The sequence below is a fragment of the Thunnus maccoyii genome, chromosome 14 (assembly GCF_910596095.1).
Source record: "Thunnus maccoyii chromosome 14, fThuMac1.1, whole genome shotgun sequence".
Lineage (NCBI taxonomy): Eukaryota > Metazoa > Chordata > Actinopteri > Scombriformes > Scombridae > Thunnus > Thunnus maccoyii.
Window position 1 is genome coordinate 13,486,097 of NC_056546.1, and position 17,244 is coordinate 13,503,340.

At 37.9% G+C, this 17,244-nt stretch overlaps 2 protein-coding genes across 2 annotated transcripts; one reads left to right on the top strand and one right to left on the bottom strand.

Annotated features, from left to right (window-relative positions):
- Positions 1-310: 310 nt before the first annotated feature.
- ppp2r2d (protein phosphatase 2, regulatory subunit B, delta) lies at positions 311-4,727 on the top strand. Its single transcript, XM_042433953.1, has 10 exons — positions 311-468; positions 637-711; positions 1,195-1,292; positions 1,409-1,574; positions 1,661-1,773; positions 1,890-2,067; positions 2,188-2,352; positions 2,742-2,911; positions 3,518-3,609; positions 3,805-4,727. Exons 1-10 carry the CDS (start codon positions 462-464, stop codon positions 4,082-4,084), a joined length of 1,344 nt encoding a protein of 447 aa, XP_042289887.1. The 5' UTR covers positions 311-461; the 3' UTR covers positions 4,085-4,727.
- An 828-nt stretch (positions 4,728-5,555) lies between these two features.
- On the bottom strand, positions 5,556-8,744 carry bnip4 (BCL2 interacting protein 4). The gene is made up of 6 exons (XM_042433962.1): positions 8,552-8,744; positions 7,995-8,166; positions 7,773-7,833; positions 7,509-7,615; positions 7,024-7,173; positions 5,556-6,170 (listed from the first exon to the last, which is right to left on the bottom strand). The coding sequence occupies exons 1-6, from the start codon at positions 8,592-8,594 to the stop codon at positions 6,128-6,130; spliced, it is 576 nt and encodes a 191-aa protein (XP_042289896.1). The 5' UTR covers positions 8,595-8,744; the 3' UTR covers positions 5,556-6,127.
- Between the last annotated feature and the right edge of the window lie 8,500 nt (positions 8,745-17,244).

Genomic DNA, 17,244 nt, shown 5'->3' on the forward strand with positions numbered 1-17,244 from the left:
GGGTTGAAAGAGTAGATGTAATTGTAAGGATTTTAACAAGATAACAGAACTTTTTTTGTGTGGAAAAACGTATCAGACACAAATTTATTATTGAATGCAGAGTATTTCATATTCATCTTAAAACGTGTCTTGGAAGGGGATCCTTAATCTCTTTTGTAATGTCATGAAATACAGTTAAATGCATGTAAAATACAGACTAAATGCACATTTACCATCATGATGCTCGGGGAGGATGGATGGATGGAGCCAGGATGTGGCATGTGTGCATGACGTCATTTCTCCATGTACTGTGCGCCATTTTGCAAGAAAAAAAAAATCACGGATAATTTCCGTTTGTCTTGACAGATCTGGAGCCCGAGTCTTCACACTGATTGTGGATGCTATCTGTTTCTCTGAGCGAGCCGCATTTGGGTTGATTAGATATTGGAAGCTGTGTACAGCAAGAGCTGCTAAATGAAGCAATGGCGGGTAAGCTGCTTGTGAAGGGAGGAGAAGGATCCACCTCACTTGCTGTGTGTGATGGCCTGAATCTGCGAGCTAAGATGCTAGTTGTCAAACTGTCGGGTCATTTTTATCACCACAAGAAACGCGTATGAGTCACAAACTAACGCTGTGTTCTGTTTTCTTGTTTGACAGGAGTTGCAGGAGGAAATGATTTTCAGTGGTGTTTCTCTCAAGTGAAAGGAGCGATAGATGAAGATGTTGCGGAAGGTATGTAGCTAACGTTAGCTGCTAGGCGGCTAGGCTAACGGTGTAATGATGCTGCTCTGTGGGCTTCATATAAGATGCACGATAGCTAGGTGGTCGCACTGGTCTCAATATATAGGGCAGCTATCGTAATTGATGCAAGCCTGTTTGTGGATCCGCATCTCAAACGTCCTTTCCCCCTCATTAATGACTGCATGTTGCTAGCTAGCTGTATGCTAGGTGGTGGCTAAGCTATTAAAGGGGAGCGACCGTGTCCATGACGTCAATGTGCTGCGTCCATAAATTGTCGGGTGACATCATGCTTGTTTTCATTCATTCATACAGAAATAGGTTGTACGTGTTTGGCTGTCACTGTGTCTGCTGATGCTTCATCCTCAGCATCAGATTGAGTCTGCAGTGTAACACAGCTGGCACTGCTTCCAGCTGTCATCTGAACTATCAATGTGAAAGCTGAGCACATTCACTGATTGTTGTGTCTATTTTCAGCTGACATAATCTCAACAGTTGAATTCAACTATTCTGGAGAACTGCTTGCAACTGGAGATAAAGGAGGCAGAGTAGTGATATTTCAACATGAACAGGAGGTAAGACGGAGCGATGGACGAGCATCTTCATCAAACAGTGCAACGTCAGAAGTCATATGTTCTATATGTTGTGTCATGTCTTAACATTTTCGCACTTTTTTTTTTTTTCCTTTCAGTCAAAGAATCGTCCACACCTGCGCGGGGAGTACAACGTCTATAGCACTTTTCAGAGTCACGAGCCAGAATTTGACTATTTGAAAAGTTTAGAAATCGAGGAAAAAATAAATAAAATAAGATGGCTACCCCAACAAAATGCTGCTCACTTTCTACTTTCGACAAATGGTAAGAACTTTTTTTTTTTTTTTTAATCCATTTTGATTATGTGGTGACATCAGAAGTTGAACACCTCTTTTTCTGTTTTTGGTCAGATAAAACTATCAAATTGTGGAAAATAAGTGAAAGAGATAAACGGGCAGAAGGTTACAACCTGAAAGATGAAGATGGACGACTCAGAGACCCCTTTAGAATCACCTCTTTACGGGTATGTTTAATCTTACGTAAGACCGCTCTTATTTTTGGCCATGGCTTTTGAAGATGGTTTTTTTTGTTGTTGTTTTTTTAAATCCAATCTAAAAAGGTGCACGTTGTGTGTTTCAGGTACCAGTACTGATGCCAATGGATCTCATGGTAGAAGCAAGCCCACGGAGGATCTTTGCAAATGCGCACACCTATCACATTAATTCCATTTCTGTAAATAGTGATCACGAAACGTACCTCTCCGCAGATGACCTAAGAATAAATCTATGGCACTTGGAAATCACAGACAGAAGTTTTAGTATCCTTTTTTCATCAACAGGAAGCAGATATTAGATATGTGGCATAAAGGCTAATTGTCTCTGCGTTGTATCATATCATGAAACATGAGGCTGCTAGTTCCTTAACAGTGTGCTCCCAGATATTGTAGACATCAAGCCCGCCAACATGGAGGAACTGACAGAAGTAATCACAGCTGCTGAGTGCCATCCACACCAATGCAATGTATTTGTGTACAGCAGTAGCAAAGGCACCATCCGCCTGTGTGACATGCGAGCAGCAGCACTCTGCGATAGGCACTCAAAGTGTAAGTACCTCCACTGCAGTGCAGCAGTGTTAAGTCAATTAATTAGTCTATTAGTGGAAAACTAATTTATTAACTATTTGATAGACTAAGTAATTTATGATAAAAATATTAGACATTTAGTAACGTTTTTCTTAATATCTAGATTTCCTGATTTTGTTCATTTCATATTGCGACAAATTAAATACTTTTAGGGTTTTTGGTGTTTGAGATACTTTAACCTGGTAAATCATGCATGGTGTTGTTCATGTTAAAGATTGTATTTAACCACTCAATAATTAAAGATGTTACTTCACTCTCTGATATATATAAATAAAGATTTTGTTATTATAGTTCAGAAAACTCCACCTGATTTTAGAAATAACAGTTGAGAGAATTCTTCTTTTTTTCAGTCTTTGAGGAGCCTGAGGATCCAAGCAGCCGATCCTTTTTCTCTGAGATCATCTCCTCCATCTCGGACGTGAAGTTCAGTCACAGCGGACGCTATATGATGACACGTGACTACCTCTCCGTCAAAGTTTGGGACCTCAACATGGAGAACAGGCCAGTGGAGACGTATCAGGTGCATAAAACATACTCATGTTATCTAGTGACTTCAATTATTAATCCTGTGTAAGAACAAAATTGTTTGTCTTTGTGTACAATTACCACTATATCAGGATTTTCCACAAAGAATACAGCCGTAAGGACAAGCTATTCTGATTTATATCTTGTACAGAGGTGCACCCCTCACCTGCAGCTGTACATATGTCTTCCTAATATTCAATATAGTTTCAATTCATATACTCACAGTAGTCTTGTATGAACATTTTCTTGAAGTTAGTAGTGATTTGGTAATAAAATGAAAAATTGCACAGAGGGATTATGATCCTTTTAACTAATGGTCAAATAAATGTTATGGAAACTCCCTGTGACTCACAAATAGCAGTCTCATTGGTTGTGACTGGCTGGCCATGCAATCTGAGGGCCGTTCCATTAATCATTTCTGAGAAGAGCCCGCAATTCACTGCAATGAAAATATGACATACAAGTGAAATATTCAGGCCAAGTGTTGTGTTAGCAGGATGAGTCCTTTTTACACTGTTTTGCCTTTTTAATATGATATCCATAGAGATGAACAAATTAGGCTCAATTGAATATTTATGTTAAGTAATATTTTTTGTTTCAGGTCCATGAATACCTGCGCAGCAAACTCTGCTCCCTGTATGAAAACGACTGCATCTTTGACAAGTTCGAGTGCTGCTGGAATGGCAGTGACAGGTAAGAAGCGTCTTTGCTCTTGCATAGGATAGCATTTCACTTGCTACTGGCCTGTAGTCCGTTTCTTTTGTAGTATATTTTATAGTTTTGGAGACAGTGTTCCTGGATTATAGACTTAATATATCAATCATTGGTACTATTGTGTTTTTTTATTGCCGTGTCAGTGTTGACAATAAATTTTATTTTCTCTATCAGTGCCATCATGACCGGCTCCTACAACAACTTCTTCCGAATGTTCGACCGCAACACCAGGCGGGACATCACACTGGAGGCGTCCCGGGAGAGCAGCAAACCCCGGGCTACCCTCAAACCACGCAAAGTGTCCACCGGCGGCAAAAGGAAGAAGGATGAAATCAGCGTGGACAGCCTAGACTTCAACAAGAAGATCCTCCACACTGCCTGGCACCCCAAAGATAACGTGATAGCTGTGGCAGCCACCAACAACTTGTACATTTTCCAGGACAAAATCAACTAGAAGATTTGGGGCTCCAGAGGATAGGGCTTTTACCGTACCTGTGTAGTTAAGCCTACTACTTGTCTATCTGTATAAGAAGAAACAGCCTCGTTGTCCTCCTGGTGAAGAATTCGAAAGCACGTGTCTACTTTTTTTGCCACAGGAGGTTGATCCATAGGCCTGTTTTATTTTGAGTCTGAGCTTAGGTTGTTTTTGCCTTTGGCATCAGGGCAATCAACATGCCCCCCCTGACCCAGAAAGCCCAATTTGGGTCTAATTGACGGAATGGCACTCCCTAGAGGTCAAACTCTTGAACGTTGGTGTTTGTGTTGACATTTTAAGCCTTCATTTCATGATTTAACGACAGAACTCTCGGAAGCCCTAAAAATGACGTCTTGTCAAAGTTGTAACACCATTTGAAAGATTTTGGGCCCTGTGAAGCACGGATTAATGGCCAATAAGCCTAACTGTAACATTCCCCCATTGGCCATGTATTCAGGCCAAACTACTGGTGGGTGAGGTCATGAATTTGGAAAAGTGGACTTGTTTCTTTTCTTCCCCTCCCTCCTATTACTTTATCCCAGTCAATACGGTGACATAATTTCACTGACTGTATCTACTCAAGTACACCTTGTCATCCACATAATAAAAGAAACTAAAACTACAGATGTGTTTTTAAATTTAGAAGTATGTATTAAAACATGTTTATTGCTTTGCATGTTTTTATGTTGTAGAGAGGTGGAAAATGTCCAGTCACACCACTGTCTTTTGAGCAGATCTCAAGCAAACTTGTTTATGGAAATACTATTTGGGGCTACCAGTTCCAGAACCACTGTTGGAGACAACCGATAATGTGTTTGTGTCAAGACATTAACTTCTAGTTTTTGACCATGTTTTAGAATGCAGACTGGAAACCACATGGCACAAGATGGGGCCCATGACAAAGGGAATCTGCAGCCTTAATACCTACTTCTATCAGTGACAGCTACGAGTTATGTCCCCAAACGTTTTACAAACCTCATGTGCATTATTTGTAAATCCTATTTTATAGAGTTATGTCCTCATATACTGCTGCTATATGTGGCTGTCTATGAAAACACATTAAGGAGGAAAATTGCACACCATACAGTTTATGTGATAGAGTGCCTCCGAATCATGTAATAAGTAGGAAATTCAGACAGGCCTCATACATGTGCCCTTATTCATTTATTAGGGATGTCACCCAAATTTGAACCGCGTATTGCAAATGTGGACCTTATCTCCGTAGTTGTGAATGCAGAAATGAAGGTTGACTACACAAAACATATACTGATGACATTAAAACACATAATAATGCATTGTCTTTGTCCATTGATTCCTAACATGGTGGCAATGTATTCACTTGTTTATTATTTTGACCAAAGTTCAATAAAATTTGAATTGTGTTCATCTGCATGTCGTCCCTTCCTTCAATAGTCTGTTTTTGCTGGTTTGTAAATCCATCAAGGCCACACGTGTTTCAAACTTTTATTTTGCTCAGAATGAATGAAATGGACCGTATCTGTGCAAGCTAACGTTTGATTTTCACATAATCACGATTTAAAATTGCACAAACTGAGCAATCAGTAATGGAGCAGTCAGTAATTACTTCCACACTCAGATAATGATCCCTTAAAAATACAAGTCAAAACAATTTCCTTTACCAACAGCTGATCTAAAAAGAGAGAAAAAAAAAATCAACTGACAGTATATCATTTGCAAAAAGAAACAAGGCAATGACAAAATATCAGATCCCAAACGTGCAGATTTAAGGAGCAGGAAGCAGCAAAACAGTCATCTCCAATCCAGGGTGGGGACGACAGCACGGAGCAGAGGACAGGTCAATGTTGTGTTCAAGAGAAGACGCTGTGAAACAACAATGACTGATAATGCTCCATGCTGGTGTGGGTGACGTAGGGCACTCAATCAAATTGGACATGGACAATTTGACATGGCCACATCTTCCCCCGATCTTCAGAAAGTCACAGTTTAAGGCATGCCGAGATGGTGAAGGTAACATGGTCTCGCAATACACCGCCGTCCTACTTAGTAGGTGTTGTGGGAGGTGAGGCGCTTCCCGATGTATATCCTAAAAGGAGCAACAAACGTGTACTGTAAAATGGTGCTGGTAGCAAGATAAACAAACAAAAAAAAATCTGTAAATTTGAAAATGATCCAATTACAAAAATTAAATGTGAACTGGGCCCTTACATGTTGGAGCACCTTGGAGTGCTCTAGAGACAAATTATTACTGGTACCAAACAAAGTTGTGAGTCAGCCAGTCATGATTACATGATTTGGCCACCACTTGCCAGAGCTCTTGGTTTGGCTACAAATTAGTTGGGACAAACCAGACCCATCTGAGCAACCTGTATACTATTACAAATCCCTGAGCATACTAGTAGTTAACTTTTATATGTTCCTTCTGGCTTCCTATCCAATCCTTCATCCAGTCAATCCATTCAGCAATCAGCATTTTTGTGGTTTGTTTAGTTTTTTATGAACTTCATGAACTATTCTGCTTGATAAATGTACCATCAAGGATTACTAATGGCACAATACATGATCTTAATAAAAATGAAAATTTCACCCAACCACCACAAACCCAACTGGAATTTGCATCGCTCTCAAATTGATTGACAGGTCTTTTAATACAGGGACTAACACTAGACTACCACTAAATTATTCATGTTGTGTTGGTGCAATTAAAGGTCTGTTTACATCAGTGATGTGTCTAAACAAGTCTATATTTTCAAGCATGATTTTTTGAGAAGTAAAAAAATACTTGTATTTGTAAGTCAAATTACTATGATTATGAATGTGAATATACATACATTTATATATATGTACATAGGGTTTCTGCAGCTGCCTCAAGAGGTTCCTGTAAGTGTTTTGATATATTGTAGTACTGCCAAAGTTAGAGATTAAATCATGTTGCTTACCCAAGGCCAACAGCAAGTATGTGAGAAATGATTAATGAGGGAAGGAAAAGCTTTAGAAAGTCAGCAGAGAGAACTCCTCCTTTCTTCATGACGCTGGTGTTCCTGATGCTGAGGGAGGTCGAGCGCTTAGAGTACTTCAGCAGGAACTCCCTACAGAGGAACACATTCATTTTTCATTGTTCTGAATACATTAAAATCAATGAGGGCCTGTTTTAATGTCATACTGACACCTCTGCTCACACATACTCCCTACACAGACTTCATACTCTCATTTCTATGAATTATATCTTTAATTATGATCACAGCATAAAATAAATATATTTAAGCTAATATGTGAAAGAGATTTGAACAACAGGATTAAGATTTACAACACAATTTTGTCTTAGATATTACACCACTGATGTTGATTATGATAATTCCACTGAAATTACAAAAACAAATACTGCCAAATACTAAGAATTACCAAATTCTTGGTTGCTACATACTTTGGTGGATTGTTCTCAGGTCGGCTAGACCAGTCCCAGATCCAGTCAGCATTTTTCTTCATCAGCATCTCCACTTCCCGTCTTCTTTCTTGAAAGTCTTCATCTGACTAAAAAACACCAATTGCAGATAATCAATTGCTGTCAGAACACATCCAGTGTCACTAAGAAAAAAAACAACCTTAAACAATACAACAGTTACAGTTTTAATTAATAAGGCTTAGGTAAATAGAGTTTGATAAAAGTTTGTGGCACCAGAAAATGTACCTGTGAGCTGTTTCCCTCTGAGCCTCTCCACAGAAGAAGAGGGGTCTGTGCTCTGAGTGGGCTGTTGTGAAAAACAAGGCAACACAACATGAGGTTAACATTGACCACTTAAAACATATTTGGATTATGTGAAAAGACAACTTCTTGACAGCTTCTATTACACAACGCTTAAGAAAAACACAAACTGTGTTTCCTTCCTCCCCTTTTTTTCTCCCCACAAACCTGTTGCACTGAGAGCTTCCTCTGGAGCTGGATCTGCCTGACTCGTGCTGTGCATCCAGTAGCATTTTCTCCAGGTCTCCCTCCTGGATGGATGTGGGGATTTGCTCCTGGCTTCCGTGATGACTAGTATTTTGCGAGCCAGTGTTACTGAAGTGCAGCTCAACCCAGGAGCCTAAAACCAAATACACAGTCTTTACACAGGAAACTTGACGGGCATGCATTACGACATCACTGGCCTAAATAGGCCAAACACATACAGGCTGACCTGAAGGCATTTTGATTTTGTAACGTTGCTTCAGCTTCGTTAACTAACTAGGACAATGGGCTGTCCTCTTGTTCTCTCCACGTCTCGTAGATCGATAAACTAATGTAGTAGCGTTAAGCTTTAATGTAGCTAGTTATATAAATACCTCGACTCACAAGCTCAAGATTCCTACAGGGTTAGCTTAGGTGATTTACCGCTAGTCATTGTACAACGTGTTCCAATTGACTATCGACTAGTTCCTAGCATCAACAATGGTGAGCTGCTACAAGCTCTTGTGTCGTTTATACTTTACCTTGCAAACTCTCGTCAGATGAAAAGTCCTTTTGATGCGACATTTCGCTGGTATGATGTTGCTCCTCCACTCGTTTGTGTCGTTTTAGAGGCCTTAAATGTGAACGAAATGGTGTCGAAATCTGTGTAAGCAGCTGGCGCTCCAAATACCACAATAACAATGACGCAACATTCTGTTTATCTCGAAGGTGATTGGCTCTGAGGGGACGCGCATCACGCCTCTTGAGCAATATCAATAAAGGTGATTGCCAAATCTAGCTTTGTTAAAACATTCTAATTATCAACCGAGAGGCACCTTTAGAGTATGTCATGTCATTTCATTTGTTGGTCTAACTCATGGATAAGTTAAGAGAAACGGTTACGTTAAGACAACAGTTTATTGTTCAGCAGTTTTATACACCTGTCTGCAGATGGCAGTCATAGCACATAACTCCCTCCTCTCTCAGTTGCTACTGATCAGAGCACATATAAATATACAGTATATACATACAATATGATATGTCATAAAGGCCACTCATCTCAGCCATTAAGCACATTAATGAATTATTTTTGCCTTAAAATTAAATAAATATAATTCATTATTAAATGTGTTGTGGTTAAATATGGTATATATCCTATAGTGTACTTTCTCAGTGCACTTTCTCGCAATTTCTTTATTGTCCTATATTGATCAGTATCTAACAGTCTCAAGCTATCTACAAATAAATTAATGCTTTATTTATTTACTTATTTTAGAGTTTGTTTGCATTCTGACCCGAGGAGCACAGTCAGATATTAACCAAGCAAAACCTTGTTTCTACTGACTTCTTTTAATGTGGTACACCTATTACACAAATGACCAACAATGTCCCCTCTTTTGACAAGGTAAAACATGTATTTATGGTTCATGCTTTCTTGAAGAGGTGACTCCAAATTTGAGGCTGATAAATGTAATTATGTTTACAACCATGGAGATTAGTATGACTGATTATTCTTGTAAAATTAAATTATTTCGACAATTGAGGGGGCTTATTATTCTGGGATGTGCTCTCCTTCCTGGCAGACCATGGTTTACATGGAGCTTACAAGATTATTTCAAAAGCTGAAATAAATGACTTGGGTAAACAATGAAGGAGAAAGACATAAAAAAGTTCTTATTGCAGTTATCCTGCAATTTCATATTCCTATTGCTGGTACAAACAAGCAATACAAACGAAATTCCCATCAGTGCTGCATCAGGGTCTTGTTTTGCAGTTAATCTTTTTTCTCTCTCTCTGTCTCTCTGTTTTCAATGGTTGGTGATTGTTCACAGTGTATGTACTGTAAACAGTGAGTACAATGTCTCTATTTGGTCTCAAAGTTGATTGAGAGAACAGTCAAATTAAGAATCGCACATAGTCTGAAGGAGATATAATTCATTTGAAAAGAAAAGGAGTTCATTCTAGCAATGGAAAAAATATATCATCTGCTACACCTGGGATCACACTAGTTAGCCAGACAGATAGATCATTCAGAGTAGACATATTACCAGATAATGACATTGTGAGGGCAAATTTCCCAATATTTGAATCAGTGTCATACCATTGTGAATGGAAGTGGAACTATTAAACATGAAAAAACATGAATGTGTTATGCTAGAAATCAAGTGTTTTTATGTATTCTACAAGCAAAGCCTAAATATGCTAATCATCGAGCCTCTTGGGGGTATTATGTTAAGCACTGTTCAATACAGTACAACATACAGTATGATAAAATATGATGTTGATTAAATCAACAACGCATACATCTATGTTGCACAATAATAGCTAAAAGTACATTTATGAAACCACAATTGATAAATAATTTATCACAGATAATATCTCAAATAATAACATATTCTGTTGATGTTGCCTAGGTTGTTTAGATTTCCACATCGTGCTGTCAGAATTTATGATGGAGGCAATACTGCCAGTAATTTTGTTAAGTGTTATGAATGTTTTGCTCTGTTCCGCATCCCAGCTCTCATTACAAATGCTCTTACCAGATGGCAAATGTGCCACAATGAATGCATTGTACAGTGTTATAATACCCCTCCATTGCTGCATTGAACTATTTGCCATTTCATGTGTGCCACCTAGCTTTAACCAAAAGCTTTATTTAGAGCTTAACACAGAATCTGTTATCAAATAAGAGACCAGAACGGGAAAGAAATTTGCTCCATGTATGATATGTACCTCACAAGTAAAATGAGCAACAGGGTTAGTGAATACCACAGAATGCATACTTAAGTTTGTATCCATGATGCAGAAACTGTATGCAACATGAACTAGAAACAAAGGACTGACATAGCTTGTGATATTATAAAGATGTAAAATCAGGAGGAGCAGTAGCTTGACAAGAAAAACTCAGAGCAGCTCAAACATAAAGGGAAACTGTATCTGTCAAAATCAAAAAGACAGTCAGCTTTCTCTGTGAAAGCCACAACTCAGTGCAATGTCCTACCTGATGATATGAAGAGCTGCAGTTCAATCAGTGCATTCAGAGCCGGCTGAGGAATCTTCTGAAGGCTGCTCAGCTCTGTGGCCACTGAGTCTGGATTTGATCTCATGATCTTCTCAAATAATCTTGCTTTTGGTTAGGCATGTTTGCATTGTTGATTTCTGGTTGACATTGTGGGTGTATGTGATGTGCTGTGTAGCTTTGTATTTTGTATAATGTGTCCTGTGTGTTTTTTGCTTTGTACTGTTTGTTATTGTGCTGTTATGTGTTTTAATTGTAAGGGACTACAGGTGAAAATTAACTTGAAGCTAAATCTGGTGCAGTGCATCATTTATGTTAAAAACTGCACACTGTCCCAATAAATAAATACAATACAGTACAATACTAGTAGTTATAATAGTTAACGTTAAATGGGATTTCGAGGAACTGGTAGGATGGTGACAGATAACATTTACATTTTTAAAATATATAATGGACCAAAGCCCAACGGAAGGAAGTCACTCCCATTAAATTAGACCAGTAATTAACATCTGGAAGTCTATCTCTGATTATCACATTTAATCTACCATCATCAGAAGTATCATCTTCCAGGCAAAAAAAAAGCTATATCCTGTTTTGCATTAACAAGAGAAATAACTAATAAAGTAAAAAGTAAAATGGTATCAGAAAACCTACTATTAAGCAATGTTGGCACAAAAACAAGGAACTCTGACTTCCACTCAGGATTCAAGCTGTAAACTCATCTCTACACAGCTGTAATCAGCCACATGATGGAACAACCAGTGGATGAAAGGATGCCCTCACCAGGAGATGCTTCACAAGAGTAAAGTAAAACACTCCAACGCTGTTTACCTGGTGCCTGATCTATGCCTTCCCAAAATGTCACTCAATTCTGTCATGACTCCACCTTCACCTGGTAAAATATATCAGGTATAATTGACATGGGACACACAATAAAGACGCTTTTTCACCCATTTTCTTAGACGTGACTCAATCAAATGGATCAAGCAAAAGATGGTAACTTGTTTGCCAGAAGTATATCTCCTTGTTCGCTCTTGTACAACGCACCATCAAAGCTGAACATTTTATAATTATGTTCATTTAGCCATATTGATATTGTAATTTAAAATAAATTTAAAAATGTAAATTTTCAAACCCTAAAAGCCACTCCACCATTTCACTTGCGTCGTGCCACAGTCATTCAAATCATGTAGGAAGAAGTGTCACTTCCGGCTACCGTTGTATGGCAGCATGGGAAACAAGATAACGGTTACCTAGCTAACCTAAATAACTTCATGGCTTGCTGCACACACCAAATTTATTTTTGTTCCAATTGAATCTTTTCTGAATATGTTGAAAACACCAGTGAGTGTTGTCAAGCCACCAACTTGCTTAAACATTTGCTTAAACATTTGCTAGCACTTTACAAGTCTCAAGTGTAGGTTAAACATGATGATAAGTTAGCAGTTACATGAGAGGCACATAGCAGCTAGTTACAGGGAGGAACATTAATATTGTCATTCACATTACAGTAATGTTATATATTGTGTTATATATTTTTGCTGAACAATAATATTGTCATCAGCAAAACAGTTTTTCCATATTTAAAATGAGGTTATCAACAAACCAATACTATGCTAATTATTTAGCTAGAGTATTAAGGGTAATTGTTGCTAGCAACACCCATAACAAAGACTACTTAAAATATCAAAAACAAAATGCAGGACATATGTTCATAAATTTATGATTTACCTTCTCAGGAGTTGAAGTACTGAGAAAATCTTCAGTCTACCTTCTATATTTCTAATGCTTGAAAAAAGGCCATCTGTCACAATAAATCACCTGGAAAAAACATTTAGCGCAATCACCACACCATTTTATTCTGAGCAGCACAACACTTCATTTGTCCTGCTCAGGGGCAGCCACTTACTCAAAACGTTGAAGTCCTTTGTCAAAAGTAAATAATTTCATCAAGTTCATCATTGCCACTAAAATAACATGTTCTGTTATGATTGTTTAAGTCAAAACAGACAAATGTCAAAGGAAAATGTTTCTTTATGTAATTTCTCATTACACACAGTAATCCAATTATGCAGGACAATTATCCTTTAAGGCAAACTGAATAAACTCACTCATACAAACACCAGTTACAGTCTGTTCATATGTTGTTCACATCTCTGGAAGAAATGTTAAACAGAAAATACAAACATAAAAGTACATTAGAAATAACATTCTCTTTACAACAAATTCATGCAAATTAGGAACTATTTAGAAATGAAGAAAAACATGCTGAAGAAAAAGAAAAACTATGGTGCCTGTCTGGTCTATGTCCAGTAACTGTGCAGAAAAAGGTTCTGTTTTCACTTCAAATAATCAGATATTGTTTCTGATTAGAGTAGTCGGAACATTTCCCTTGTTGCCTGAGACCCTGTCAAAAAGAGGTAAAAGAGACAATGTTGACACTCTAAAGTAGATATCAATGACGAAAAGGAGAAGTGGAGAGCCAATAGAGATATTGTCTCACAGCTTTCTCTGTGTGTGTTAACTGACAGCATATTGAGGGATGAACTGTTGTCCACAACAGCTGGCTGGTGAGGAAAGATAAACTACAATGATGGTTAGCTTGATCGAGACTTGTGTTTACTTTGTATGGGTATATGTTGCGTAGCTGATGACATCTAGGAGCTTGTGGGTGTGAGGTGTGATGGGGGGGCTGTGGAGGAGCTTGAGATTGTGGAGGAGAAAAGGCCAGACAGCAGTTGTAAACGGTCGATAGCACAGACAGGACAAGATGGTTAAGAAAGAATTATGCTGTCCGGAGCAGGAGATTTACCAGAGCTTAATTTGGTATCAATGAGGATTCGCTGCAGAGCATAGAAAGCATTGCTACAGATGGTGCATGGAGAGGGGAGACCATCTGTACTTTTGATAAGGAGAATCAGTGTCTTTAAACTCATTACCGCTATTGTGTATACTAGCACCCTTTTTTTTTTTATTAAATGTTAACTTATTGTGACTGATTTCTAAAAAGAAATGATTAAGACCCATATTTTGAGACTATTTATAACGGTTCAGCCTCTATTCTTTTCAACCCATTACCATCTCTCTTTTCATTTGTCTCCCTCACAAACTCTCCCACAAGGCAGTCCTGTTGCTACAGAAGGTTAAAGGAGTTCTGAATATCTCATAAAGCAGATTTTGTTATTTAGAAAATATGTTGTCACAGATTCATTTAACCTGTTAAGCGACACTTTGGTGGCATTATTTTCAAGATCACTTACATTATTTTCGTGTTCGTGTGCAAAAACTGGGTGCCTGGTAAGAGGTTAACATGCCCAAAATGATTCGACAAAAATAGACGCAGGGAGTCCAGGCAAAAAAGCCTTTACACCTTATTTGTTGTGGTATAACTTCATTACACCCACTGACTAAAAATACCACAGAACATAAGTTTAAATATGGACTATTTTAAACCTTAAATCTCATTCTTTTAAGACAATAAGTTACCCATGCATATACTATATTTTTTGGCATTTATTTATGGATGCAAGAATCACTTCATACAGGGAGAGGGACCAGGTTTATATTTTGCAATCTGCAATAAAACAGCAGGGCCTGAGCTAAATTCGTAATAAATTAGGTAAATTCAGCAGCCATAGCGAAATACACTCATGTTAGCTTAATCTGATGATTGTTTTTTTTAATAAGCTTTCTCTTAACACAATTAATTAGCTTGAGGAAAAGGAATCTGTCATGAATAATTTAACAATCTTTTTCTGTGGTGTATAGAAACAGAGTGAAATTATAAACAAAAGCATAAATGAGTGGAGACTGTACTTACTGTCCCCAGAGAATGAAATTCCATTTGTTGATACATTTGTTGTCTTTGGTAATTTCCACATCATCCATGTGCTCTGGCTTTCTTAACTCCCAGTGGGGTCTTCGTTCCCCTGGGTTCTTCAGCCCTTTTCAGAAGAGCATGTTCTGTTTTTGTGATGAGCTAAAACAGTGAACATACTAACAAAAGCGCAAATCACAACAATCCCTCTCTCAAGGAATGGAAATCAAAATATCTTCTAATAAATCAGTAATAATAAGTCTGACATGGCCTTGTTTCCAGGAGGAGGAGGATGACGGTACAAACTGGCAGATCAATTGTTTAATTAATTAATTTTTTATGTGTGTTGGTTTAGTTTTACTTCCTAATTTAAATATCAACATTGTTCATTTTACATCAAACGTCACTTAACAAATAACATCAGTCTTCATGAAAAAACTATTGACTTAAAAATATACAAAAACAGTGAAAACTTAAATTAAACATGTAGTTTTTTGGTTCCTCGTGCTAGTTGCGGAGCTACTTAAGATGCTATTAGCCTCCTATGAGCATGAGGAAGTCAGTCATTTCTTTTGGGAAAGAAGGTTCATAAAATGTTTTTTTTTACAATTATCTTAGTCTTAAAATGCTTTTGGGAAACGAGGCCCTGATTGGTCATTTCAAGATTCTCACGTCTTGCAATAATGCAGACACCCTCTGCATACTTAGACAGCTAGTTCAATACATAACAGTTTCAAAAACTAGAGATTCAAATAGGATTTTTCATTGAGTAACATTTTCATTTCTGATGCAACAGCAAGCAGAAGGAGTAGAGAGAGTAACAGAGTGAGATTGCATGAAACAAATGAAACGGGATCTTCCTGCTGCTTACATCCTTCAAAATATAATTTGATTATCTTGCATCCTTATCAATTCAAGAGAGAGGAAGTATAATATACCCCACTGTTAATGATGCATTGTATTCAATCCATAATAAATGACCCAACATTCAATTAAAATCATTCTGTTCATCACCAGCTAATAGTTAAGTTATTTAGTTAACTTACTTAGTATGGTCTACATGCCTCTGTCTGACTCTGTGCAATCCTGCCTTGACAAACTCAGTATGTCTGGGATGCAGTCTGCTCTCTTTGGTCTTTAATTGCCTTTGGTTCACCAGCCTTTTTGAGATACATGACCAGCAGCTTTAAAAAGCACTTATTGAGTTGTAGGCGGGAGAATTAGAAGGAAATGAAGACTGACTGGGGAGCTGTGTGAAAGTTGTGGGAACTCCTGCCAGGAGCAGCTTATAAAGCTATAGTTTTATAAGATGTGGTGTCACAGGTATAAATTGTGTTGCTCTAAAATGGACTTTAGAGAGGGAAATAAATCATTGTCTGAGCAGACAGCGAAAGTGGGCGTGTGTGTATGTGTGTGTGTGTGTGTGTGTGTGTGTGTGCGAACACACTGAGGATAGCAATAGTAACCAACTGTTAACATTTTGCAACCAACCATAATTTACAACCACGTGGAGTGAGGCACTGAAGATTGAAGACTAAATTCACTGAAACATTACACATTTAAAAACATTCAGTAAGACGTGATTAATTCTATATGTCGCCAGTGTTTCTGTGGTTTCCATTTAACAAACTAATTATGAGATACTGCCAGTCAACACCGCTGATCTTTACTGTTTCATTATTCTCTTTGGGCAAGTAATGTAATAGGCACTCTGACATTTAATCTTTCTATCGCTCGGTGTGCATGTGCTTTAAAATTGTAATGTATGCGTCTTGCCGCTCAAGCATAGCTACAGACTCCATTAAAGTTGTCGTTTTAATTAAAGAATGCATTCAGATTGCAATCGATGAACTTTAATCTTTCACGACACATTGATGTGCCGTGGATCGAGGCCAAGTCGAAATATTTTAAGCATTGTCTTGCAAATATCTTATGGTATTAAATGTTACATAGTGTTTATTGCTTAGTATTAATACAAACAGCTACTGTACTTCTGTTAAAATGTCCCAACAACTGCAATAATCTGCTTGAGTGTGTGTTTTTTTTTTTTTTAAATTACAGCAATCATTCCTTACAAGTGCTGTTATACCAGATTTTTCCTGTACAGTTATTGACACCATATGTCAGTATCAGTGTTCAAACAAAGCCCTGCAAAGATTAAACAGCCTCACGGAAAGAGATTTATCTTGCGTAAATTCTCAGCGCCACAAAACCTCAAATACCAATGTTTTCTAATATTTCTCGTGTCAGATTGTTCGTGGGAACTCTATCATCAAGATACTATGTCTATGATTTACCATCTGTGGTAAGTAATAGATGTATTTTAAGACTCACAGAGACGGTTGAACCCAAACATGTGTACCACAGGAATCTCAAAACACCAGAGTCCCAGAGAGCAA

What these genes read in the sequence shown, in the direction of transcription:
- ppp2r2d (XM_042433953.1), top strand. An exon ending in CTTTCTACTTTCGACAAATG is followed by an intron (nt 1,575 to 1,660) that starts GTAAGAACTTTT and finishes GTTTTTGGTCAG; the next exon opens with ATAAAACTATCAAATTGTGG. An exon ending in CTGCGATAGGCACTCAAAGT is followed by an intron (nt 2,353 to 2,741) that starts GTAAGTACCTCC and finishes TCTTTTTTTCAG; the next exon opens with TCTTTGAGGAGCCTGAGGAT.
- bnip4 (XM_042433962.1), bottom strand. Translation starts at nt 8,594, where the DNA reads ATGTCGCATCAAAAGGACTTTTCATCTGACGAGAGTTTGCAAG. An exon ending in GGAAGCTCTCAGTGCAACAG is followed by an intron (nt 7,834 to 7,994) that starts GTTTGTGGGGAG and finishes TTTTCACAACAG; the next exon opens with CCCACTCAGAGCACAGACCC. An exon ending in ATACTTGCTGTTGGCCTTGG is followed by an intron (nt 6,171 to 7,023) that starts GTAAGCAACATG and finishes TGCTCCTTTTAG; the next exon opens with GATATACATCGGGAAGCGCC.